At 43.9% G+C, this 25,916-nt stretch overlaps 1 protein-coding gene across 2 annotated transcripts in view; it reads left to right on the top strand.

The window, feature by feature from the left end:
• Window positions 1-1,487: 1,487 nt before the first annotated feature.
• Window positions 1,488-25,916, top strand: part of ANXA13 (annexin A13) — a 55,805-nt gene continuing 31,376 nt past the window's right edge. The window contains exons 1-3 of one of the 2 annotated variants that reach the window (XM_032610096.1): window positions 1,559-1,573; window positions 2,931-3,053; window positions 24,636-24,708. In XM_032610096.1, the coding sequence (XP_032465987.1) occupies window positions 1,559-1,573; window positions 2,931-3,053; window positions 24,636-24,708 (211 nt within the window). Of the gene's footprint in view, window positions 1,574-2,930; window positions 3,054-24,635; window positions 24,709-25,916 lie in introns of both variants that reach the window. The other variant, XM_032610097.1, reaches the window with a different exon arrangement.

Raw genomic sequence — 25,916 nt, 5'->3', positions numbered from 1 at the left:
CTGAAAACATCAACAGAGACAAAAGATAAATTGGGGAATTATAACTGTTATGCTTGACAAAGACCTGGATTTTATTATATATATTATTACAAGTATATAATGAAAAAACTAATAACTCAAAAATAAAGGACATAAACAAGCAGACCACAGAAGAATTCATGCAAATAGCTTTTAAGGATCGGGATATATAATTTTAAGAATATCAAAGGAAAGGAATGTAAATTAGTGCGATAACCATTCTTTATCTTTGAAATTGGCAGAAATGAAAAAGTTTGAAAATCTTCAGTGTTGGCCATTATGTGGAGAAAGGAGTACTGGCATATTACTGTAGGAAGGTATACACTTTGTCTTTTGAAAGTCAGCCTCGTGGGTCAGCTGGCCTTTGAAAGTCGTTCAGCATTTTTATGTCTGGGTATAGGACAACTTGGCAACATCTCTCAGAATTTTACAGCATATACATTTTGGCCAGCTATTGCATTCTTAGATTTTATTCTACAGATAAACATGCACACATATGCAAAGATGCATAAATGAAGATAGTCATTCAAAAGACCAAAATAACCTAAATGACCTTGATTAAATAAGCTTTGGTTCATACCCATAGTAGACGAACATGCGGCCACCGAAAAAGAAATGTGCCAATGTCTTGTATCTATTTAGTATATGAAGCCCAGAAGGCATGGAATAGAAGGCAATGTACCAACCCATTTGTTGAAAAAAAGCATACCAAAGATAGCTAGGCAGATAAACAGATAAACATGGCTGTGTATGCATACCATTTCTGGAAGGACTCAAACCACAGAGGGCATGGACTGAGTGGTCAGTAAGCTTACTTTTCATGGTACCTCTTCATATTATTAGGGGGGAAAATGTACCATCTGCACATATTACTTTTTAAATTTAGAAACTAGCTAAATTATAAAAATGATGTTAGCATAACTCAATGTAGCCTTCAAAAAGATCCTTTGTAATAATAAGGGTGATGTTAGTAAAATAAGAAGATTTTTCAGTCTTGTTTGGTTAATGCTTTTATCACTCCAAGGTATAAAATCTTAGCGAAAACGTACTTTTTTTTTTTTTTTGGTCGCACCATGCGGCTTGCGGGATCTTAGTTCCCCGACCAGGGATCGAACCCAAATCTCCTGCTTTGGGAGTACAGAGTCTTAACCACTGGACCACCAGGGAAGCTCCTAAAGGTATAAAATTTTAAATGAACACCTAAAATAAAAAATAATAACTCTTGCAATAATCCAGGAGTGAGAAAGGTTTAGTCCTTTAGCTGTGAATAAGATATTCAACTTGCAAAGCCAACACTCGATCTATTAATAAATATTTTAGTTTTAAAAGATGGCCAACCAAGGCAGCGTGGGCAGGTTAAGATCATTTGTAGCTGCTGCCACTCCCTACCCATCCCCAACAATGTATTCAAATGCAATGCCAAGGGTTACTTATTAAACTCAAGAGATATTATGCCCTGGGAAAACCATTATAAACTTGGCCTGTAGGAGAACTGATCTCTTAATGAAATACAGAACAACGATCTCTCAAAAAAAAGAAAATGGGCAATCGCCATGTAAGTATTTATTGCTTTCGGGAATCAAACCAAGTTCTAATTTTGGTTAGCATGTGGAGAAATTTAAACTATGAAATCATGATTGATACTTTTATACTTTATCATTGTGATCACTCCTAATTGTTGGTTTTCACAACGGCAAACCATGCTTTCAAAATGCATTTGGAATATATTTTTTCTCCGTTAGTCAGAAATCTCTTTGGAGGCGTGAAAGAGAAGTATTTAAAACAAGGTGGTAAACGGTGCCTTGCAGAGAGCAAGCAGTTAAAATAGTATTTAAGGAATATATGACTAAAGATGTTAGTTTGCAGCAAAGCTGCACAAAGTTTCATAGACTGTGCCCATCGGTGTTTTGGGAATACAGGCTCATGTTGCAAATATCAGTAGATAAAGATACAAGTATTCTCATAAACCTATACAACTTGGATTGAAAGGTGAAAATATCCCAGTATTTTTTCTAAACACACCAAATGACCAGATATTTGCAAATACTAATGGAATGGATTTAATATTTTACTTTTCTTCTGAAATGTCTAGGCTCATGTGAATAGCATGTCTATAAACTATTAATGGCTAAAAACTGACAAAAATACTACCATTTGGAGCCAACTATGCATAAGGCAGGTCAGAGTTAAATCTTGATTTTTTTTTTTTTTTTACAGTGAAAAAGGTATACTTAAAGCTATGGCAATAAGAATTTTAATAAGGTTTTGTTGCACCTAATGTGGCTTCCCACAGGAAGACGTATTTATTGTGTGTACACTAGGAGCGAAGAGAATAAAACTCCAAAATCTTCTGTAAACTAGAACTTTGTTAATAAGATTTTCTCCTTTGCTCTAAATCAAACTTGTGCTCAGATGGTGGCAAACCTACAAGCGTTTTCTTTGAAAAGACATTATTTTTAAAATCATCTGTAAGTAGCATTTTCATACTAGCCAAGGTTACGAAGCTTCCATTTAGATTATCTTTCAGAGAAACTGAAACCTACTTTTAAAATACTTCTGATCCCGGAAAAAATTTTTTAAATAATAAAATAAAATACTTCTGATCCTGCCTGGGCTCCCTGGTGGTCCAGTGGTTTGGACTCCAAGCTTCCAGGGCAGGGGTCATGGGTTTGATCCCTGGTCAGGGAACTAAGATCCTGCAAGCCATGCAGCACAGCCAAAAGAAAAAAAAATTTTTTAATAAATAAAATAAAATACTTGTGAACCATGCAGAGGACCTCAGGAAAAATCATTGGCTCCTGGTTGAGCAGCTTAAGAGGATGTTTTCACCCCTTGAAAGTCACCCCTTGAAAGAGGCAGCTGGCTTGTGTGAGTGGTCTAGCATTTTATGTATTTCTTTTTTGAATCCCCAGAGCCAATCTTACTCCCTGTCAGAAGGCAGGCAACCGTTGTACGAAGGGCAGGCCCAACCCTTGGCAGCCGTGCAGCCTCTCAGCCACCCATCAGGGAGCGGAGAGCCAGAGTTCCATCAGCCTGTAAGCACTTTATTTTCCCTCCAAATCATAGGTATGACCAGGCTTTCTCATGGGCCCATATTACTCACCAGTGACTTGTTATACTGGACCATCTACAATCCTCTGGTCTGAAAATGTCACCATCAGGCATTACTTCCAGGCAGGGAAATTTTTCCCTAGAAAATGGTTGTTATAATATTTGCAGCTAAGGTAAAAATGCAATTTAGGAACTCAGCTTCCCTTCCCAACAGTGTCCGCTTAATGGTGTACTGGAACAGAATACGTGATCCTACACCATGCCCCTGTGACATTGTAGAAAATATTAGTGGAATTTAACATGTGCATAAAGAATGAATATGTTCTAAGACTGTGTTTCTAGATGAGTAAATGCAAAACCTTTTTAAAGGACAAATTACTGCATTAGACAATGACTTGAATGTGTACAAACTTAAAACTACGATGCTTAGAGTTTTAAAGCAACTACACAACCAAAACAAATTTGCAAACTAAATGCTAGTAAAATTCAAGTCCATGATGTGCAAAAGTATGGTATTGATTTAGTGTAACAGATAATGTTATTTTGCTGAGATTAAATGTAAAAATGGCGCAGATTGCTATAATGTGGTTTTTCTGAGTTGCAGCATGTCTAAAATATGATGCAGTGTGTGACTTCTTAGCTCTCCTGTCACGTTTCTCTATCCAAACTACTGAGAAACTTTTGTTTGTATGACTCCCTGTAAGACAACTGGGCCTTCTCTTGGCTAAAATGCAGGCTTTTTATATTAAACCTCCCTCTGTTCTCTGTTCTTTCACCATGAGCTTGTAACAATTAAAGTACGGCTATTTGGCATGCTTTTTAAATAGAAACACAAATGCAGGCATTGAAGTCACGTGCTAGCCCCTGCTCATCCTCGTGATACAGTATGCTTTATATTTGTTTTTATATATTAGTTATTATCAGCACTAAAGACACTATATAAAAAGCCTACTAGGAAGGTTGAATTCCCAAAAATATGTCCACAAACCAGAGTCCACAGATAACTGTCTGACAGATATTGCTCTAAAGCCAATAGAATGTTGGCCAGGAAATTACATTTTCCAAGGTACTCTGATATGGAATCCTAGCCAATTCTGAAAACTGAAAAATTACTTTTTTTTCGCTTTCCTCCAATCCTTTTGCCATCATTTTTTGAACTCAAGACATAGTGTTTGTGCCTAACCTATTTGGGGCAGTAATAACGGACACTTGGATATTATCATTTGCTGAAACACAGTGTTCAGAGTTCGCTTAGCCTGGAGGCCATGTCCCTGTGCTCAGAGAGCTCTGTGCAGAGACAGAAAAATAGATCCACAGGAAAAAGCTTAGGTTCAGCCAGATGACTCTTCTATTCTACTGTGTGAATTGTTTTCAAGAGGATCACCATCTAGAGGAAAATAGAATATTGACACAAAGAGTGAGATGACTTTGCCATAAGAGTGTGGCTAGAGGTGGCAGAGTCATAGACAGAGAGCAAGATCTAGGGGTGCCATGGATAAATGTGGAAATAATCACAAACTTAAGAGGACTGTTGATTTCTGGAAATTTTTTTCCAGACTAATGCACAGGCGCTAGAAAGGACTGCTGCCTTGTTACTCATAGTATGGACCCTGGGCTAGCAGCAACATCCACATGGCCTGGGTGCTTCTAGAAGTGCAGAATCTCAGGCCCACTCAGACCTACTGAATCAGAATCTACATTTTAACAAGATCCTCAAGTGATTCCCATGCACATTAAAGTCTGAGAAGCAATGGACTGGGGAACAAGTTCTTAAACTGGGCTGGGTGTTGGAGTCACCTGGGGAGTTCTAAAATCCACTGATGCCTGAGTCCCACCCCCAGAGAGTCTGAATTAATTAGTCTGGTGGTTGGCCTGGGCGCTGGGAGTTCTAAATGCTCCCCAGGTGATGCTAATGAGCACAGAGTTTGAGAAACAGTGAACTGCACACCACGATCCGGACAAGACCAGCTCAGCACACCGCTGATGTCATTCTGAGGGTCGGTAAATGAAAACCAACTTGTAAATGTTAGAACATCTGCTCAGCGATCTGCCACGGTGTTTGTCAACATGCCACGTTTATGACTCACTTGTGGTAATATTTAGCCAACACAAATATTGTCTGAAATGGAGACTAGTTTGGGACTTGTAGCAGGAGTTCCGAACCAGCAAGTTCAGAAGAAGGTGGATCGGGAATACCTGGGAGCTACATGACAGGTGGGGACCGGGTCCAGATTCCTGAGGAAAGAAGGGAGGCTCTAGAGACAGGTGAGAATGTGTTTGGGAATTTCAGACAAAAGTAAGCACGGCTTGGGGCTTCCCTGGTGGCGCAGTGGTTAGAGGTCCGCCTGCCGATGCAGGGGACACGGGTTTGTGCCCCGGTCCGGGAAGATCCCACATGCCGCAGAGTGGCTGGGCCCGTGAGCCATGGCCGCTGGGCCTGCACGTCCGGAGCCTATGCTCCGTGGCGGGAGAGGCCACAGCAGTGAGAGGCCCGCGTATTGCCAAAAAAAAAAAAGTAAGCACGGCTTTAACCAAGAGTGTACACTCAACTGTGATCCTCAGCCTAGACCATGCAGTAATATCTCTCCTATCAGGAAAACTTTTGTCCCAGAAAGGTAGTCCTTCATATTACCACTATCCATAAGAGGAAACAAAAATGGCTTCTGATGTGAAAACATGACATGCACTAAAGCATACCTTCTCTATTTAATGACAACTCACCCACTTAAAGTCTAGCTACATTTTTTGGCACAATTACACGATCTGGGCTGTGGAGATTTCTTGGCTATAATAGATTAAAAGCAGTCATTTTAAAGAGGTGGGGGGAAAAGGCTGGCAAGGACAAAACCACTGACAGAAGGAAGAACATGCAAACTGAAAACTTGACCCAAGAACTCTAGTTATAGGAACCCAGGGTCACTTTGTGTAGGGGATGGATTTCTAGCATATCCAGCGCACCTGGGAACTCTGCTCTACAGCTCGGCAACATGAATCCAAAGGCCCAGCAAAGATGGACACCACTGTAGGTTTAAAGGGGCCTTTTGAAATGATGGTAATAACAGACATTTTTCAAGTGCTTGCTAGACTGTGCGCAGTTCTGAGAGCTGTGGTCCTCATGTAGGAGCATGGGTCTACTATCAGGTATTCCTCAGTGCAATAGTCCCAAATGTGGCCCCCAGACCAGCATCATTTATTATCGCCTAGGCTTTTGTTAGGAATGCAAATGATCAGCTCCCCACCCCCACATCTACTGAATCAGAAACTCTGGGGGTACTGTCCAGCAATTGCCACTGAAAAAGCCCTCCAGGAGGTTCTGGTGTTCCTCGGTGTTTGAGAACCAGCGTTGAAGCAAAAGCCTCCCACAGGCCTCACTAGAGCTGTGCCCTTGCTCTGACCACAAACCATCCCCACCCCTCAGCCTGCCCACATGCCCTGACCATGGCATTTCAAGCCTTCTTAGCCCCATGCCCTCCTCCTGGGCTTCTTACACCAAATGCAACCCAGAGAACTACCCCTTCCTGCTCCTTCCTCCACCCCAGACCAGGCCGCACACTCTCTCTGCCTTCCATCTCAGAGCTGCACAGTGAACTGGCGGCAGAAAGGCAGGGAGCCACTCTCCGTCCTCTCAGGCAGCTTGACATATTCTTTTAGAGAAACTACCAGAATCCAGGTGCTGTTTGAGGCTCTGGAGATAAAAAGAGGAATAAGATAAACGACCAGAGTCCATATGCCCTCAAAACAGCTCACAGTCTGGTCAGGAGGCACACAAATAAATAATTATAATGACGTGTGGTGGACACACTAAGAGAAACGTGTCCATGGTCACAAGGTTCAAAAGTTGGACAGAGGAGGGAATGATGCCCTGTGGGAGAAGTGAGAGTAGAATAGGGTCTCTAGAGTGGAGAAAGGCATTCTTTGTAATGCAGGAGCACAGAGAGGTCCAGGAAGGCTGGTGCTGCTGGTGAGTTGAGCTCTAGCCCTGCCAAAGCACTCAGCACATCACAGAGCAATTGCCTGGGCAGCTGCTACCCTGTCCCCCAGGCTGTGAGCTTCTGGGGGCAGACACTGTGTCTTACTCACTGCTGTAGCTCTGGGGCTTGACACATAACAGGCGTTCCATACATATTTTTGATAGAAAGATCGATGAGCAGGGACAGAGACAGGAGACAAGACTAGACAGGAGCACAGGGTTGAGACCTGAAGTCCCTTGCATGCCATGCAATGTATATTGGTTTCCTAGGGCTGCTGTGCAAACTACCACAAACTGGGGGGTTTCAAACAATGGAAATTTATTCTCTCAAAGTTCTGGAGTCTAGGGACTTTGAAATCAGCATGTTAGCAGGGCCACACTCCCTCCGAAGGCTCTAGGGAAGAATCCTTTCTTGCCTCTTTCAGACTCTGGTGGCCCTGGGGCACTGCATTCCTTGGCTCCTGGCAGGATAACCCTAATTTCTGCCTCCATCTTCACAGGGCCTTCTTCCCTATGTGTCTCTATGCTTTCTCCTCTTCTTCTAAGGACACCAGTCATTGGCATTAGGACCCTCCCTAAGTCCAGAATGAGCTCATCTTTCTTTTGTTTTAAACCACCTATAGAGGTTTGGCGTTCTTTCCTTATTTATCTTTGGCTGCATTGGGTCTTTGTTGCTGCGCGCGGGCTTTCTCTAGTTGCCTCTAGCGGGGGCTACTCTTCGTTGCAGTGCATGGGCTTCTCATTGCAGTGGCTTCTCTTGTTGCGTAGCACAGGCTCTAGGCGCACGGGCTTCAGTAGTTGTGGCACGTGGGCTCAATAGTTGTGGCTCGGAGGCTCAGTAGTTGTGGCACATGGGCTTAGTTGCTCTGCGGCATGTGAGATCTTCCTGGACCAGGGCTCGAACCCATGACCCCTGCATTGGCCGGTGGATTCTTAACCACTGTGCCACTGGGGAAGTCCTGAGCTCATCTTGAGATCCTTAACTAATTACATCTGCAAAGGCTCTACTTCCAAATAAGGTCACATTCTGAGGTTCTGAGTAGACATGAATAGGGGACACTATTCAACCCATTACACCAAGGAAATTGCGCTTTATTGCCTTAAGCTAGTAGTGGTTTTTAAACTTTACACAACAGATTCCTTTGGAAGGCTTGTTTAAACAGAGAGCTGGGCCCCATCAGCAGAGCGTCTGATTCAGTAGACACTCTATGGTGGGGCCTGAGAATCTGTATTTCTGACAAGTTCCCTGGTGATGCTGATGCTGCTGGTCTAGGCACCACATTTTGAGAACCACTACCTTAGGCAGTAGAGAAGCCCTAATCGATCTCAGACAAGGGAATGACAAGGTAAGCACTGCCCTTTGGATGGACCATGCTGGAAGCTGGTGGAGAAAGGTCTGGAGAGAAATATGACCAAAGGCAAGTAAAGCACTTGAAAGCCTGCAGAAAGATGATGAACCCCTGCCCCCAACTAAAACAGTGACGATGGGATTGGAGAGACAAGGACAGATTGGAGGGTCAAATCGACATAACTGGCTGACTGACAGGATATGGGAGGTGAGGGACAAGAAAGACTACAGAGGGACTCCAAGGTAACTGGCTTGTGCATGCAAGTGGATGATGGTGATGCACCCGGGGGATGAGGCAAAGTTTGCAAGGTGAGAGGATGAGTTTGGTTTGGGGATCTGTTGAGTTTGAGATTTCTGTGTTCCACCTGGGTTTAATGCCTAGCAGGTAGCTGGATCTGGAACTCAAGAGAGAAGTCTGGGATTGAGGTAATTTGTGTGTATAAATTCTGTTTTTTTGTCTGTTTTGTCTTTAAGTTAGTATGTATTTGTTCACAGACTACGGGACTCACAGTGGCTTAAATAACGAAGACTTTTTTTTTTAACATCTTTATTGGGGTATAATTGCTTTACAATGGTGTGTTAGTTTCTGCTTTATAACAAAGTGAATCAGTTATACATGTGTTGCCATATCTCTTCCCTCTTGCGTCTCCCTCCCTCCCACCCTCCCTATCCCACCTCTTAATGATTAACCCTAACAGGAATCTGAAAGGAGGGCACTCTAGGACTGGTTCAGCAGTTCAGTCACGTCATTAAGGACTCAGGCTATGTCTGCCTTTCCATTCTGCCACCTTGAGGTACTGGCAACATCTCCCCTCCTGGATGCAAGATAATGGCCATGTGTGTGTTCAAATTAGTAATCTCACATGATAGGGTCACAAGAAGGAAGGAGCGGGATGGAGAAAAAAAATGTCTTTCTCCTCCTGTACCAGTCCCCTATCAGTGAGGAAAATCTTTTGGGAATGCCCAGGCAGACATCCCTTTCTATCTCATCGGCCAGAATTGGTCAAAAGCCCATCCTAGACCAATCACTGGCAAAGGTGAAGGGGATAGTGATGGATCATGATTCATCTCCAGGGCTGGGGAAATCATCTTGTCAGCTAGTGTTCTTTCCTCTCTTTCTCCCTCTCTCACACACTCTTTTTCTTTCCATGTCCTAGCCTTATTCTCTCCTATTGAAAATGAACTTTTTCTTTTCAATGATGGGGGAGGCAAAAGGAGTTGATGAGAGGGAGGCCTGGCCACAGGTAGTTCAGGCACCACAGAGCGTTCCATGGCCTCACGTAACTCCAGATTAACTACCCCAAGGAATAGAGTTTTCTCTAAGCATCTACACATACAATGCCAGCGAAAATTCTGATTGGCTGAGGTACGTGCCTACCTCTTTGAATATCACTGTGGCCAAGGTTGACCTTACCTATCGTTAGGGATGGGCAACATTGCTTTATCAGTATTGCTTTCTTATAACTATTGTTTTTATTAATGTTACTACTTCAATGACTATGACTACTATTGGATGGACTGAAATAGAAAGAGAATGAAGATTTGAAGATCAGATGGGAAGGCAGTAAACTAATTCACCCTTTTTAGTGATGGATGGTTTGGATTGTGGTGGGAATGAAAAGGAAGATAAAAATGTAAGAAGAATTTTAAAGAAATAATTAATAAGTTTGGATCCAATGCATATTGCAACTCTCTACCAGGGGAAGAATGACATTCATTGTTTTGATTCTGGAGGAGGACAAAAACTTGCTCAAAGCAAATTTAGCTCTTTCACCTTGTTTCCTTTTCAGCAAATCTGAACTTGTTCACATACTGCTGGTTATGTCCTACTACACAGCACTATTCCACGCTGTAACAGCTCAGCTCAGCCCCCAATATTTTCACTTTTCAATTCCATCTGCCCAGTTATCATTGACTCTGGAGGATGCCAGAGTACACTAGCTTCCTTTTTTCCTGTAAGCGATGAATCCAAGTTCATACTCTCAGTGAATTGGCAAAAACGAAAGAAAAGAAAAAAACAGCCTTTGGCAATAGAAGAAGGAAATGGATAATTCTTTTCCAATGAGAAAAGTGCTTCATTTTTCATAACTCTTGAAGGCACGGTTCCTTTCACAGTTGAGAAATAGTTGTCACCTCCCCATCACCACCTTTCCCTCAACTTTTGTTGAGGCAGTACAGCAGTCATTGGATATCTAGAGGTGTAACCCTCTTCAGAGGTCTCTAACGCCCCAAACAATCAGTGGACAACCTCAAAGCAGACATTTTCCCCAGGACACAAAGTCTGGTTTCAAGACAATGCATGTTATTCTGCCTCGAGAAGAAATTCTGAGTTGTCCAGCCCAGCACAGCACTGAAGGGCCCCCAGGGATGAGCCAACTGGGGCTGCCAGTGAGGCTGTGATGCAGACAAAGAGGCAGGGGGTGATGACAGACTTCTCCCTTTGGACCCACTTTAACTCAAATTCTTCCTCCTAGTTACCTTATCCCACTACTCATCTTTCAGATTTGTCATCTGGGTTCCTTTGAAATCAAATCAAAGAGAGAAAGACACCATAGTCCACTTCTAATCCTCCCTTTTAGGTAACCACAGCGATGCGTTCTTTGTGACTGGGGACCTTGCTTTAGTCAGTACCTATGTACATTTACCACCAGAAGCTCAGCCTTCTCAACACCTTGAAGTAACATGTTGACAGAACTGTTATAGCCATTAGGTCAGGGCTGTAGACCCTTCACATACCAGATTTTTAGCACTATTGGCACTTGCAACCAGATAATTCTGTGCTGTGAGGGGCTGTTCTGTGCCCTGTGGGATGTTTAGCAGAATCCTTGGCCTCTATGACTAGACACACCACTAACACTCCCCTATTTGTGACAAGCAAAAATGTCTCTGGACATTGCCAAATGTCCTCAGGGAGGCAAATAGCTCCTGGTTGGTTGGGAACCACTTCATGAGACACAGACCCTTAAATGGGAAGGCTGGGCTAGTGGGCAGATGTCCCCATAATGTCTTTATGTGGCTGAATTTCCACCAGCGATGATGCATTCCTGCCCCTCTGGCCTAGGCTCTCCCTCACACTGATTTGCCTCTCTTGTCACAGGGTAAAAGCCAACTCATCTTGAAGCTTGACCCTTGTCCTCCTGTTGATGACAACGGCCAGCTGAGAGGTGGTGGTTTTCCCCCAAAAGGCTGTTAGCTCATAAGTTCTGATGGCCAGAATGCAAAGGGCCTCCCTGCAGAAATACCCAGTAACAGGGCTGCTAAGCTACTGGTTTTTCCTGCCTAGATGAACAGTGCTCATCTGGAAAGACATAATCATGAGTGAAATAATCAGGAGTCAATTTGCTCACCTCTCCTCTTGGGTGTAGCCCACAAAGGGCTTGCCCCAATAAATCGCCCTCTACCAGAGCTCAGGGCGTGGTAGGCCCATCACATTGTTTGCGTTTCTGAGCGTACTGCCAGTAACTTTGCAAACAACGGTACCCACCACCTTGAAGAGTCTTAAGTCCCACATGTCCTTAAGGTCAGGTCTCAATCCCATAGTCACTTTTGATGGTAAATATCACATTGACATGTATAACCCAGACAGCATAGCCTAAGGAAACTTGTCTTTCTGGAAATGACCTAACTATACCAATCTTCATTAAAAGGTGTTCTTAAAATGCCAACATAAAAATAACCCCACATTAGGAGAAAGATCACTTTTTTAATTCTAAAAAGTTTCACTTATTTTTCAGAACACACAGCATATGTAAGCATATATCATATTGAGACCTGATCCAAGGGGATGTTTTTTCTATTTTCAGCCTTATTGACGAATGATGCAAATATTTGTACCCATTTAGAATGATGACCAAACTACTAATAGTCATACCTGTCACTTATAACTGCATCTCTGAGAGGGTGAATAAACAGCAGCGAAGAGCTCCCTGTATTCTCAGCACCTTTCAAAGGTTTCCTAACACACTTTCCCAGCTATCTTGTCTACATCCTTGGCTAACAGACTTCAAAAGCTGATCCAAGTGAGAATAGGATCTAAGAACAGCAGATTCAGCTTTGTTATCACTGAGACCATGGTGACCATTAACTCTTTGCTCTGACAAACATTTACGTAGATTTTGATTTAAAACCAAAAAAGACAAGACTTTTAATCAAATTTATTGTTTCAAGGAAACCATGCCCAAGAAGCAATCAACTTAATTAAACAATATGCCACTAATTACCCAAGATTCATGTTTAAAGATATGAATGACCCCTCTATTGTGTTTCAAATTGCCCATCAGTGACTACTAAACGTATCTGTGGAAATGTCACCAGGATATTTTCCGGCTGAATTCAGTTTATTGACTTTAAATAGTGCAATACTTTGCATTCGTGCTAACTGTTTCAAAGTACAAATGAGTGACCAGTTAGAGGTGAAGGAACATTGTCCTGAGAGAGAGGAGTCCAGTTTTTTCCATAAGCAAGTAAGTGACCCTGCGCAGATGACTTAACCACCAAGCCTCAGTTTATCTGTAAAATGAGGGAATTTGGATACATTGAATAATGTTTCCCAGACTTCAGACTTAAGTGTGACCTTCTTGAACATTGCCAGATACATGTGCCACATGTTGTACTAATAATTCTAGTAACTATTTTCTTTAAATCCACTCATCTTTTTGACACAAATTTATCTTAAAAAGAAACTTTGTATTAGTACCATAAATGGAAAACCAATATCAGTTGATGTTAATACAGAAAGTGAGTGTATTACATTCGAACTAAATACTATTGCCAGCCAAAGGCTCAGATCCTGTCACCTGTTTTCTGATAAAAAAGACCTTTTGCATGAAATAGAGAAGGCGTTTGCAAAGTAACTATTTGAGGCTTTCTGGACCACACAACCTTTGTCGAACTACTCAGTTCTGCCACGGTAGTGTGGAAGCAACCACTGACCAAATGTATATGAGTGGGTTGGCTATGTTCCAATAAAACTTTACTTACAAAAACAGGTGATGGGCTGGATTTTGGCCCCAGCCTACAGTTTGTCAACCCTTAGGCTGGAGGAGTGTGAAAGACACACTATTACCTGGCAAAGACTGACTACTCAGAAGAATCTAGAGAGAATTTTACTTTATTTTATTCTTTTAACATCTTTATTGAGTATAATTGCTTTACAATGGTGTGTTAGTTTTCTGCTTTATAACAAAGTGAATCAGCTATACATATACATATATCCCCATACCTCCTCCCTCTTGCGTCTCCCTCCCTCCCACCCTCCCTATCCCACCCCTCTAGGTGGTCCACAAAGCATCGAGCTGATCTCCCTGTGCCATGTGGCTGCTTCCCACTAGCTATCTATTTTAACATTTGGTACTGTATATATGTCCATGCCACTCTCTCACTTTGTCCCAGCTTACCCTTCCCCCTCCCCGTGTCCTCAAGTCCATTCTCTAGTAGGTCTGCATCTTTATTCCTGTCTTGCCCCTAGGTTCTTCAGAACCATCTCTTTTTTTTTTTATTCCATATATATGTGTTAGCACACAGTATTTGTTTTTCTCTTTCTGACTTACTTCACGCTGTACGACAGGACTCTAGGTCCGTCCATCTCACTACAAGTAACTCAATTTCGTTTGTTTTTATGGCTAACATTCCATTGTATATATGTGCCACATCTTCCTTTATCCATTAAAAGGAACTCCTTTCCCAGTTGGAAACTAATGGGCTTTAATACCTTCAGTGTTCCATGTCACTCACTTTGAAAAATGCTTGGTTGAATTTCTACCCTAAGAATCTATGATAAACCTCTTCCCTTTATCTTTTGCTCCTTGGATAAAGTCTAGGATTTCTTACTTGTACAGCCCTCAGTGTATATATTTTTTTAAGTTGTCTTTCTCATTCACTGGGATGTCAATGGGAAAGTTCCTAATTTTTATCAGACCAATGGTTCTCAACCTTGGTTGCACATTAGAATTATCTGGAGAGTTTTGAAAATTCCAATAGCTAGTATATACCTGTATCTTAATGATTCTGATCTAATAGGCCCAGGATGTGACTCAGTCATTTGTGTATGCTCACAACTGGCTGTGGCAAACTTGCAAAGTCAGTCCAATCCAGGGTGACCAACTATGCCGGTTTCCCTGGAACGGGCCCAGGGTTAGCACTGAAAATCCAGGATTTCCTGGGAAATCCTCAACCTTCGGCAGTCAGACAGCTGTTCACCTTAGTGCCAGCCACCACTGGCAGAAAAATCCTCGACTCTCTCCAAGAGGATCAGGAACAGTTTCAGAGAGGAAATGAGGCTTCAGCAAATTTCCTTATGTAGATCCATTCTCCACTGTTGCCCCTAGAATGAATGGTGGGCAACCAGGTGTTTAAAAAATGGATGGGCACGAGGATCCGTGCTGTCAGTCCCCAAGCTTCTTTGGCCCTCTGAGGACTCAGGTAGGACAGTGAGGAATCCATCACAGCATCTGTCCTCTGCTTCCCCTACCTCACACTGATAGGCCCCTTGCTAATAAGACAAACTGGCAGTCATTTTGCATAGATTCTGTCAATAGGGAGAAGTGACCTTTTTTTTTCTTTTTTTTTTTTGCGGTACGTGGGCCTCTCACTGTTGTGGCCTCTCCCACTGCGGAGCATAGGCTCCGGACGCGCAGGCTCAGCGGCCATGGCTCACGGGCCCAGCCGCTCCGCGGCATGTGGGATCCTCCCGGACCGGGGCACGAACCCGCGTCCCCTGCATCAGCAGGCGGACTCTCAACCACTGCGCCACCTGGGAAGCCCGAGAAGTGGCCTTTTACCTGTGAAAATGTTTGACAGTTTATCAGGTTGGAAAGCAGTCACCCGAAAGGAGCAAACATCAGAAACTGGCCATCCTGCTGGCCTCATGCCTTTTCAGTCTTCAAAATGCCTCCGCTAAAATGCAACTCCCTGGCACACCGTGGTCCTCGAACGACGATCCCTGTGAGCTAAGGGCAAGATGCTTTAGGAAAGGGGGAACTGGAAGATTTGGGGTGAGATGGGGAGAGAAGGAGGAAGAGTCCTGAGAGCCTGTTGGAGACGGTCAGAAAAGCCAGTCCCTCCCTGGCCAGCTCTGATTACCATTATGAGATCTCTCTGCCCAGTACTCTCATTGTCTTTTTTTCCCCCAGCTTTATTGAAATATACAATTGACGCATAACATTACGCAAGTTTAAGGTGTGCACTGTGTCGATTTAATACACTTATAGATTGCAAAATGATTACCAGCATAGCATTAGCTAACACCTGCAGCATGGCACTTAGTTACCGTTTCTTTTTTGTGGTGAGAACATTTAAGATGCTTTCTTAGCAACTTTCAAGCATATAATACCGTTTATATATATAATATATATATTTATATATAATACCATTTATATATATATAGTTTCTGTATTATTTAACTATCATCACTATGCTGTACATTAGACCACCAGAACTTATTCATCTTATAACTGCAAGTTCGTACCCTCTGGCCAACCTCTCCCCCTTTCCCCTAGTCCCTGGTAACCACCATCCTAGTCTCTGCCTCTATGAGTTCAGCTTTTTTAGATTCCACATATAAATGATATCATACAGTATTTGTCTTTCTCTGACTTATTTCACCTAGCAGAATGACCTCAAGGTCCATCCATGTTGTCACAAATAACAGGATTTCCTTCTTTCTCGTGGCTGAGTAATATTCCTTTATATATAATATTCCTTTTCGGGCTTCCCTGGTGGCGCAGTGGTTGGGAGTCCGCCTGCCGATGCAGGGCACGCGGGTTCGTGCCCCGGTCCAGGAAGATCCCACATGCCGCGGAGCGGCTGGGCCCGTGAGCCATGGCCGCTGAGCCTGCGCGTCCGGAGCCTGTGCTCCGCACGGGAGAGGCCATAGCAGTGAGAGGCCCACGTACCGCAAAAAAAAAAAATTATATATATATATATATTCCTTTTCTTCCTTCTTTCCTTCCTTCCTTCGTTTCTTTCTTTCTTTCTTTCTACCACATCCTCTTTATATATTCATCCGTTGACAGACACATATGTTGTTTCCATATCTTGGCTATTGTGAATGATGCTGCAGTGAATCACACTGTCTTATTTTATCTTCCTAAGATGCTGCTGGCTACAACAGGTATTAGTCCCAGTTTACAGAAAAGAAGCAGAAAATATGATTCTATTGACTCCGAAGGAATATTGGGAGCAGAGTTTGATAATAACGCCTCTCCTGCACACACACTTTGCCCTGAGAGAGGCTGTCCCTTTTGCCTTGCAAATAGTGATAACTGGCCTTCATTTTTCATTTCACGTCCTATTTTCTCATCATCAAGAATATTTATTGATCCCATGGTCATGCAAGTGGTCCTCAGCTTCTCTGGTCAGCAGACAAGTCACAGGTCTCAACTGGTGTTTCTACTAAAAATACAGCATTCTAATAGTTGAAATGAGCTTTCTATCATTAAATTTTTTAAATAAATAATTTTGACAGGACCAAAAAAAAAATGGTTGATGAGAAGTCAATAGTAGAGTTTCTGTATCCAGACTGTGTAGGTTTGAATTCCATTACTTACTAGCTGTGTGACCTCAGGCAATTAATTAACCTCTCTGTGCTTTGATTTCCTCATCTGCAAAATAGGAGGTCATAATACCTACTTCATAGGGTTGCTGTGAGGACTGAGTGACTATACGTAAATTGCTTGGACCAGTGCCTGGCACTTAGTAAGTGCGTAATATTCAGCTGTCATTCTCAATTTGAAGTGTTTCTCCCATAAATTTCTCTTAAACTCTTAGCTCCTGCTACTACTTCTCTACAAGTACAAAATCGTTTCTGATTTAGGAGAGAATTATGTAATCAGCTATTTTAAAGTTGCCACACAAGGCACCATGTCAGGCGCTCATTCGACACTCAGCAGGAATCAGGTCAAAAGGGAAGGAAGTAATAAAAATAAGGCTGAGCCCTCCCCACATGCCAGCATCCGGCTCAGCACTTTTGATCCATATCCTCACAACAACCCACAAGAGACAGATACTATTATTACCATCTTTCAGATGGAAACAGAGACTTAGAAACGATAAGGAGAGAAATAGCATCACGCCAGATTCAAGGGTAGATATCTTGGAACAGGGGGGTTACCTATGTGATCAGAAAGAAGTCTCTCTCCCAAAATGAACCTCAGTATCCCCAAGTCTATACAAGGCGAGTTTAGCCTAAACGGCCAATGTTAACTCAAGTACCAGTAACTAGCATGGGGATGGTCATTGCTAACGCTGAGGAGAACACAGGCATGTCTGAGCCTCTCCCCAGCACGGCCTTCATTTTGCTCCTAATAAGAGCAGGCCATCACTTAGTTCTAATCCTGGCCCTCTTTCTAGTCTCCCCAGCCCCGCTCCTGATTCCATGTCAGCTCAAACAGTAGCCCTCTTTAGATCAGTGTACAGAGAGCCTTCTGCCCTCTGCTCCCCAGCGTTTCCTCGGAGACTTCCTGTCTCAGAGTCTGGATACCAAGCAACCACTTTTAAATATTTACCGAGGAGACTGCAGTCAGACAAGCCTTCTGGGGAGCAAACAATCCAAATGCCACTCCCATTACATTTTGATATTATTTCAGAGTTTACAAATGACCCTTACAACCTTATGTCACCCAGCATCCCACCTCCTACGTGCCACCCACTGTGTGCTTACTGTCATCCGGCACTGTGCTACTGCATCCCGGACACAACTGCATCCAAACTTCACACTTCCCATGAGCTGGTGCACCTCCACTGTGAAGATGAGACGACAAAGGCTCGGGGAGATGGGTCAGCTTGCCCTAGGTCCTACGACCAGCAAGAGGCAAAGCGTAACTGGACACAGTAGGTCTGACTCCCAAGTCCACATTGTGTCTTTATGTCACATTTAGATCAATCATGTTTGTTCTGCAGCGGCGCTGTGACAGGTCATAGTAAGCACACATGTACACAGACCCAGAAAGCAGCATGCTGTAGTCTCTCCCTGGAATATCCTTTCCCCCACCTCCACCCCTCCTCTTCCCCCTTTTTTTCTGCTTGCCTAACTCCTACTCATCTTTCAAGAACCAGCACACATGTCAACTTCTCCATAAAAATTCCCCTTTCTCCTCTCAGCTATTGGCAGCCAAAGTGCTTACCGTATCATAACGCAATTGTCATTGATCTATTTCCATGTTGATTTCTCTGAGGACAGGGGCTACGACTCATAGACATTGAGTGCCCCCCTCACCCGGGGTAGTGCTTGCGACGCAAGAGACGTTCAGTACTTGTTTGTTGAAGGAAGAGGAGGGAAGAAAAAAAGGAGGTGGAAGGAGAAAAGGGAAGAAGGAAAAGGGAAAAGAGAAGGGAGGAGAGGAAGCAGGGGAAAAGAGAGGAACTGTTCAGAGGATGGTCTAATTTGCCTGCTGTGTATTGCTTTTTAATGAATTCACATGTCTCTCGTGGGACAGTATATTCTTATTTTCCAGTGTTGATGTTATCCAAATAGAAGATGAGGTCACCTGATCAGGTCATTCCTACTGATGGGCAGGAGTGTATTTAAATAAGGGTATACGCAGGTTGGATGACCCACCTGGAAAATTTTGGTTACTATATAATGTATAGAGCAATGAGTTTGCAAACACAGCCCTCAGCTAACTTTTTCACACACCCCTTCCCCAGAGTTTGCTGTGAGTGGAGGCAGATTTCTGGAAACCCCCTTTCGATCTTAAGAGTTAAGCCTTCCTTGAACTGTACTGGGTCAGAAGCCTTTGAGCAGGTGTCTGTTGCTCCACTCTGGCCCTTCTGCCTGGGGGTATCAGATGCAGAGCCATGCTTCTTCCTGGGCGGTTGCTGTGCTGAAGCTGGCACATCCCTGAGTCATTTCAGAGTGGGTGTTTTCAACATTCTTTCTGCCCAGGTGACACTGCTTCCTAGGCTCCTAAAATTTCAGTTTATTTTCTCCGCATCCTCCCTCCAGAAAAAAAATCGTTCATTCGTTACCTTGTTTTAAATGCAAGAACATGAAAACACAGAAAACTGACATGTAGACGCACTAGAAGGAAGAACAAAACAGAAAAGCTCCCAGCGTAGTCACGCACCAGGCAGCGCCCTTTGTAGAGTTAGGAGTATTCGTTCCATTTTGAGCCTGACACACCAGCATGATGGCCAGCACTGCACCTGCCTTGTATCTCAATGGGACCCTCACACCCAGGGGTGCGAATTAGCACACTGGCCAGAATATGGTGTTGCGGTGTCAGCCCAGATCACCTGGACTCCACAGAGCCTGAATTTTTAACCATTTTACTGCCCTGGGTGAAATGCATGCCTGGATCCCAACTGCAGGCAATGAATGAAAAACTGATCCTCAGAGTGCCATTTACAAGGTGAAAACCCCTCAGGCAATATTCTGGAAAGGTCCTTACTGATCTGCCTTCAACAAATATTGTTTACATTTATCGAGCCCGTGCCCTCTGCTAGGCCTCATTTTAGATGTTTTGCATGAATGACTTCACTGAAACTCTCACAAGAGACCTATGAGATAGGGGGTATTATTACCCGCATTTTGCCATGAGGCAACCACAGCACAGAAAGGTTCCCAAACTTGCCCGAGGTCACAGAAGCAATAAGCAGTACCGCTGGGATTCAAATCTAGTCTGACTAGAAACCTATGTTCTTAAAGTTGACTATTATATCCTCGGTGGCTACCTATTATAAACACGGTGTCTGGGGCATTGCGAGATAGATAACAGATGGATAGATGGATAGATAGGTGATAGAATCTCACAATATCAAGTTTGGAAGATGTCTGTTTATTTCTATATGTATACCTTCCAAATTTGTCAAGTCAATATACGCAGAATCAAAACCCTAAATATCACTACAAGACAAAACCCAAGAGTTGGCCCAAAGCAGCAGAGGCAGGACAAGCTTGCCTGTGGTTCCTCTAAATATCTGGCACTGGAAATGTTATCTCACGTAAGCCCCAGATCTCAGAAGGCAGACACTGCCCCCATTTTACAGATGAGGAAATGGTGGCTTAGAGTTTAAATGGCCCAACTTTACATGACTGCTGAGGGGCAGGACCACATTCAAACTTAGATCCACGTGGGCTCAAACCCAGACTCTGTAATCTTTTTTTTTTTTTTTTTTTTTTTTTTTGCGGTACACGGGACTCTCACTGTTGTGGCCTCTCCCATTGCGGAGCACGGGCTCCGGACGCGCAGGCTCAGCGGCCATGGCTCACGGGCCCAGCCGCTCCGCGGCATGTGGGATCTTCCCGGACCGGGGCACGAACCTGTGTCCCCTGCATCGGCAGGCGGACTCTCAACCGCTGTGCCACCAGAGAAGCCCTGTAATCATTTTATTAACATCTAACATCATGTCTTTTTTAATGTGTCTTCTGAGTGTCAATGAAAATACTGTTTAAAAATAACAAATCAAAACAAACAAAACCAAAAGAAGGAATGTTGCCCCATCTCTTTTACACCTCGTAGTTGACAGCAGGCAAACTATCCATTTATTTGTCTCAACCCTCACAAACTCAACCCTCTGTCCCCATCCTGGAGTCCCCTGCACCCCCGTTTTGTGTCTGACTCACGTTCTCGCAGACCTGCTTTATATGGAAGTTCTGTTCAGCGGCCTCAGGTTTTCAAACACAAAATCTCCTGATGGGCAAACAGGCCCAAGGCCCCAAAGTCAGCTGCCTGGCCCACTAACAATGAACAATGGAGGTGGAATGTCCTTTCCGTGTATATTCCCGAGAAATTCGTTACCCAGATCATTGGAACAAGCCAAGGACACCCCTTGCATCAACACTGGCCATCGCTGATGAATGCATCCATTGTAGACACAGTCCCAGCCATGCCGAGGGGAAGATTCCTTCCACACAGACTGTTTTCTTTTTCTCTCTTTCCTTTTTAAATCACGTCACATGGTTCCTTCCCTCTGACATCAAATATCCTGCTGTTACTAGGAACAAGCTGGAATTCTCTTCTGATAAGGAAAGCTAACCAACATGGCTAAGAGTCATTCATTCCTAGAAGGGGACAGTGACTTCAACCTGCCCTGCTGAGGGTCATGCATCTGATACAGACTTCTACGCTGCATTATTTGTAAAGCAAAAAAGGAAAAAATTAAGTCTCAATATCATCTTTATTCCTAACATGGAGTTCAACACTCTCCCACTGCACCCCACGCCACCCCACCAGACATTACTATTATTTTGGACTAAAAGACATTTATTTTTACTCATTTTTTGGCCTTGGATAAACAAACTGGACATGTTCGGAGGGTCCTTTTCCCATCCCTCCACTCTTATAACTCTATGATATTTGTATCATGGAACCATCTTGCTAAAACAGAGAGGGAATGTCATTTCATACCTGACAGTCAGACAGTCCTGGTTCGAGCCCTGGCTCCGATTCAGCCGTTACCTAGCCAGGTGATCTTAACCAAGTCTCCTCATGGCTTCTGCAAGCCCTGACAGCATCTTTGAGCAAATGAGGAAAAAGTATTCCTCTGGGGGAGAAGCAGCCCTGCCAGCACAGAGCTTGGCAAGCGTATCCCCAGCAGGACCCAGCTCCCGCTGCCCTCAGGCCAGGCATAACCTGAACAGCCATTCACAAGTTCACAGCCATTCTCTGTTCCAACTTGTCAGTTGTGAAGTGGGATAGATAATAAGTCCACCAAACTCTTGCACCGATGAGGCTAAAATGACACACAGAATAGTTTATGAAGACTGTCACGAGATTTCTGCAGCTCCGGTTTAACTCTACCTCACTTCCTAGGTCGCACCTAATACTCCTGATGAAAAGCAAAGACACAATTTACTTCTTTGAGATTGCTACTTCCCACACTCCCACACCCAGAGAACCAGCCCTTTTAGAATGTGATCAAAAGGCAGGGTGGTCTTGGTCAGTGTGCAGCCTGTGCAGCTGCACAGGGCCCCACGCTCAGAAAGGCCCTGCTCTTCGTTTAATGCTCTGATGTCACCATCTGGAAATTCTTAATTATTTTTGAACAAGGAGCCCTACACTTTCCTTTTCCACTGAGCCCCACAAATTACGTCTCTGGTCCTCCCAACAAGCCTTCAGAAGCACCAGATAGCCTTCTTACAGCCCACAAAAGATTGGGAAAGGAACATGGGACACGCCATCGCTCTGCCGAACGTGAAGGCCCCAGTCATAATTAGAGTGTGAGGCAGGATGGTGCACGGGACCCAAGAGCATGAGATTCAGGAGGCAGACTGAGCTGGTGCAAACCTGCATCCTGCAAGACCACAGAAAAATTCCCTAACCTGCCTGAATCCAGGCTTCCTCCTCTGTAAAGCAGACAGCAAATGCCTACTCTTCCCTGTGAATAATGAAGAAAGGTCTGTCAATGAAGAAGTTGTCTAGCACATGGCGGGCGCTCAACAAATGTGAGTCCCTCTCCCAGCTTGTTTCAGGAATGGATACTTCAAGATGGGCCAATGGACTACGTTCCAAAAGGCAGTGGGGTCGATGGGGGCCCTGAGATCCCTTTGGCTCTTAAGATTATATGATTCTCCATTAACCAAAACCTAGAAGCCAGCCTTCCTCCAGTCCATAGTTATTCAACCTCAATCTTTCCCTCTCTCTTTCTCTCTCTCTCTCCATTTCCACCCTTCTTGTCTTTGCTTTGCTTCATTCTGAGCCCACGCTTCCTTCATGTAGTGGACAGCATGGCTGCCAACAGCCCTAGACTCACACTCTGTTGGCTTAGCAAACCCAGCAGGGAGAGACATCTCTCTCTCAATATCTATATATCAACCCAGGGAAAACTCTAATTGACCCTGCTTGGATTACATCCCCACTCCTGAACCAGTCACTAGTGCCAGAGTGACAGGGTGCGTGTCCACCCAAGGGCAGGACGATGGGAATCAAGCTTCATGACTGACATCCCCCCGTGAGACCACATGAAATGGGGGAGGGGAAGTCCCCCAAAGGACGTAGGGATACCAGGCAGATAAATGCAACTCGTCCTCTGTGCTTTATGTGGTTTACTGCTCGTTCGCTATAGGTGCCCAGAGAAATGAAGGGAGGGACAGGGAAATCGGGGAGTGTAGACAGTAGCACTTAAACCAGCCTTCACTGAAGGATGGGAAATAAGTGGCATATGTCATCAAAGACCATGTCTGTGAGGAAAGACAAAGACAAAGAGAAAACACAGGGTGTGTTCAAAGCTACTCGTTGCATGAGTGCAACTAACCTCACATCTTTAATTTTTTTTTTTTTTTTTTTTTTTTTTTTGCAGTACGCGGGCCTCTCACTGTTGTGGCCTCTCCTGTTGCGGAGCACAGGCTCCAGACGCGCAGGCTCAGCGGCCATGGCTCACGGGCCCAGCCGCTCCGCGGCATGTGGGATCCTCCCGGACCGGGGCACGAACCCATGTCCCCTGCATCGGCAGGCGGACTCTCAACCACTGCGCCACCAGGGAAGCCCACATCTTGTAAATTTTTAATAGCCATGCATTGATTTTTATGCTTACCTTTTGTTTAGGCAAGCAACACTGGTTTTCCACTTCAGTGCTAATAGAAAGTTTCTTTTTGAAAAATAAGCGAAAACAAAGTAGGTCAATTGAAAGAAAAATAATAAGCAAATAATAATAATGTAGACATAGATAGCTGTGGACATTCAGTGCATGTATTATGCCAATGACTGAAGTATGGGAAACATTAGTATATATACAGAACTTTTTCTCCCCAAGGAGCGGTAAAAACCAATAACTCTGTTATTGCTCGTCCATAGGTTTATCTCTGGCAAGCTAAATATTATGTCTCTCATTGTGTTAATGGTAAAGCTTGTAGCCCAGATTGTCAAATGGATCTGTAATAAGATCCTAGAATCCTCAGCTTCTGGCCAAAAACACCTGTTCTCTAGACATACTGTGTCTCGTGGCGAAGGTTGAAAACCAGCATTCCAGGACATTGGTCCGCTGTATTGCTCTCTGTTTCAGAGACAGACACACAAAGGTGGGGTTAATATGAAAATCACTTCTCCCCGACTTGTCAGGGCTGATTGTTCTCGAGAACACAGGGGGCCATTCTCCATGGTCATCCAAGTCCAGCTGGCTCCAGGGAGCACCAGCCATCTCTCTGGGGCCAGAGTTTCCCCAGCTGATTTCCACATGTACCCATGTGTAAAGCGGCGGCTGGTCCCTCGTTTGGATGACTGCTTGGTCTTCCCGTTAGCTGCCAACTTCAGCCAGAGATAATTATTAAATGCCTATATTGTCCACTCAACCTTTTCAATTATTTTTTTCTAGGCCAAAGAGAAAGATCAGGGTTTTGATGCTGATCGAGATGCCAAAAAGCTGAACAAAGCCTGCAAAGGAATGGGTATGAAAGATATTTTGTTTGCTAATTTACTACTGAAGTTGATTAAACTTGATCTCATGTCCAACTTTCCCACGATCTTAGGAAGATGACCTCCCACTTATCTCGTATCTTCCAAGCTAAGTTGATCACTTTTAAGGTTCCCTTTATAAAAGTTCCCAAAGTTATAAGCAGGTCCTATTACTTGTCAGGATTCAACATAACAGCTAGAAATTTAATATTATGACATTTAATTTGAACTTGAGATGGGGGAAACTTCATGAGAAGTGTCATTCATACAATTCTAATGTCATCTAAACCCTCTGATGCCTTTCATGGGAGTTGGTAGGGAATCAGGGCTGATGAGAACTGGATTAGGGACCTGGAAGCTGTATCTACGAGCAGAGCAAGTGGAGATAAAACTGTGGCCAAGGCTGAGAATCAAGAGGCAACACTGGAGCAACTATTTACATCCAGGCCTAAGTGCATGGCCAAGGATGGGTGACTAAGCAAGAGATCAGGAATAAGGTAAACCCAGGAACAAGGTGAGATGAGGGAGGGAGCGTCTAGGGCTAGGGCCATGAAAAGAGGCTCTGGAACCCAAGGAAGTCACTGATAAAACAAGGTTCTAGTCCCAGAAGCTTGGAAGAAGGTGGAATTTGAAGCTCAGATGGAAGGATTTACCTTGAGTGGGAGGGCAGAGGGGAGGGAGGGAAGACTGAGTGCAAAAATAGATACATTCATGGGTGTTGTAAGAGGAGAAGGCTGAAGGCGGTCATGCCTAGTAATGGGACATGGCTCCATGAGTGTGAGGCAAAGTTACCTGCTAAAGACATGGGTTTGACAGTGGAGTATGGAGTTTGGGTGATAATTTGGAATACTAGCTCTTGAGTGGAAAAGAAGTCGGAGGTGGCCAGTATCGACTTATGCTGAGAGCCCTACTGAATAAGAGAAGAAAAAGGAGGAGGCCAAAGAACAAACTTACCTGCCTTCAATGGTATCTTAAGTTCTGGAACTGTACAGAAAAGGCAGCTTTCTAATAATAGGTAATGTTTATTGAACTCTTTTGCCATACATTTTGCATGCATTACTTCATTTGACAATAGCAAACCTCATTTAATCCTAATTTTCCAGATGGTTAAAGTGAGGCTCAGAGGGGCTAAATGACTTGTCTGGACTCACACATCTAGTGAGTAGGTGGTCCAGCTAGCATTAAGCCCAGGCAGGAATTA

This window comes from Phocoena sinus, chromosome 17 (genome assembly GCF_008692025.1).
Source record: "Phocoena sinus isolate mPhoSin1 chromosome 17, mPhoSin1.pri, whole genome shotgun sequence".
Lineage (NCBI taxonomy): Eukaryota > Metazoa > Chordata > Mammalia > Artiodactyla > Phocoenidae > Phocoena > Phocoena sinus.
Note: the sequence above shows the minus strand (reverse complement) of the source record. Positions and strands in the feature narration are given on the sequence as shown.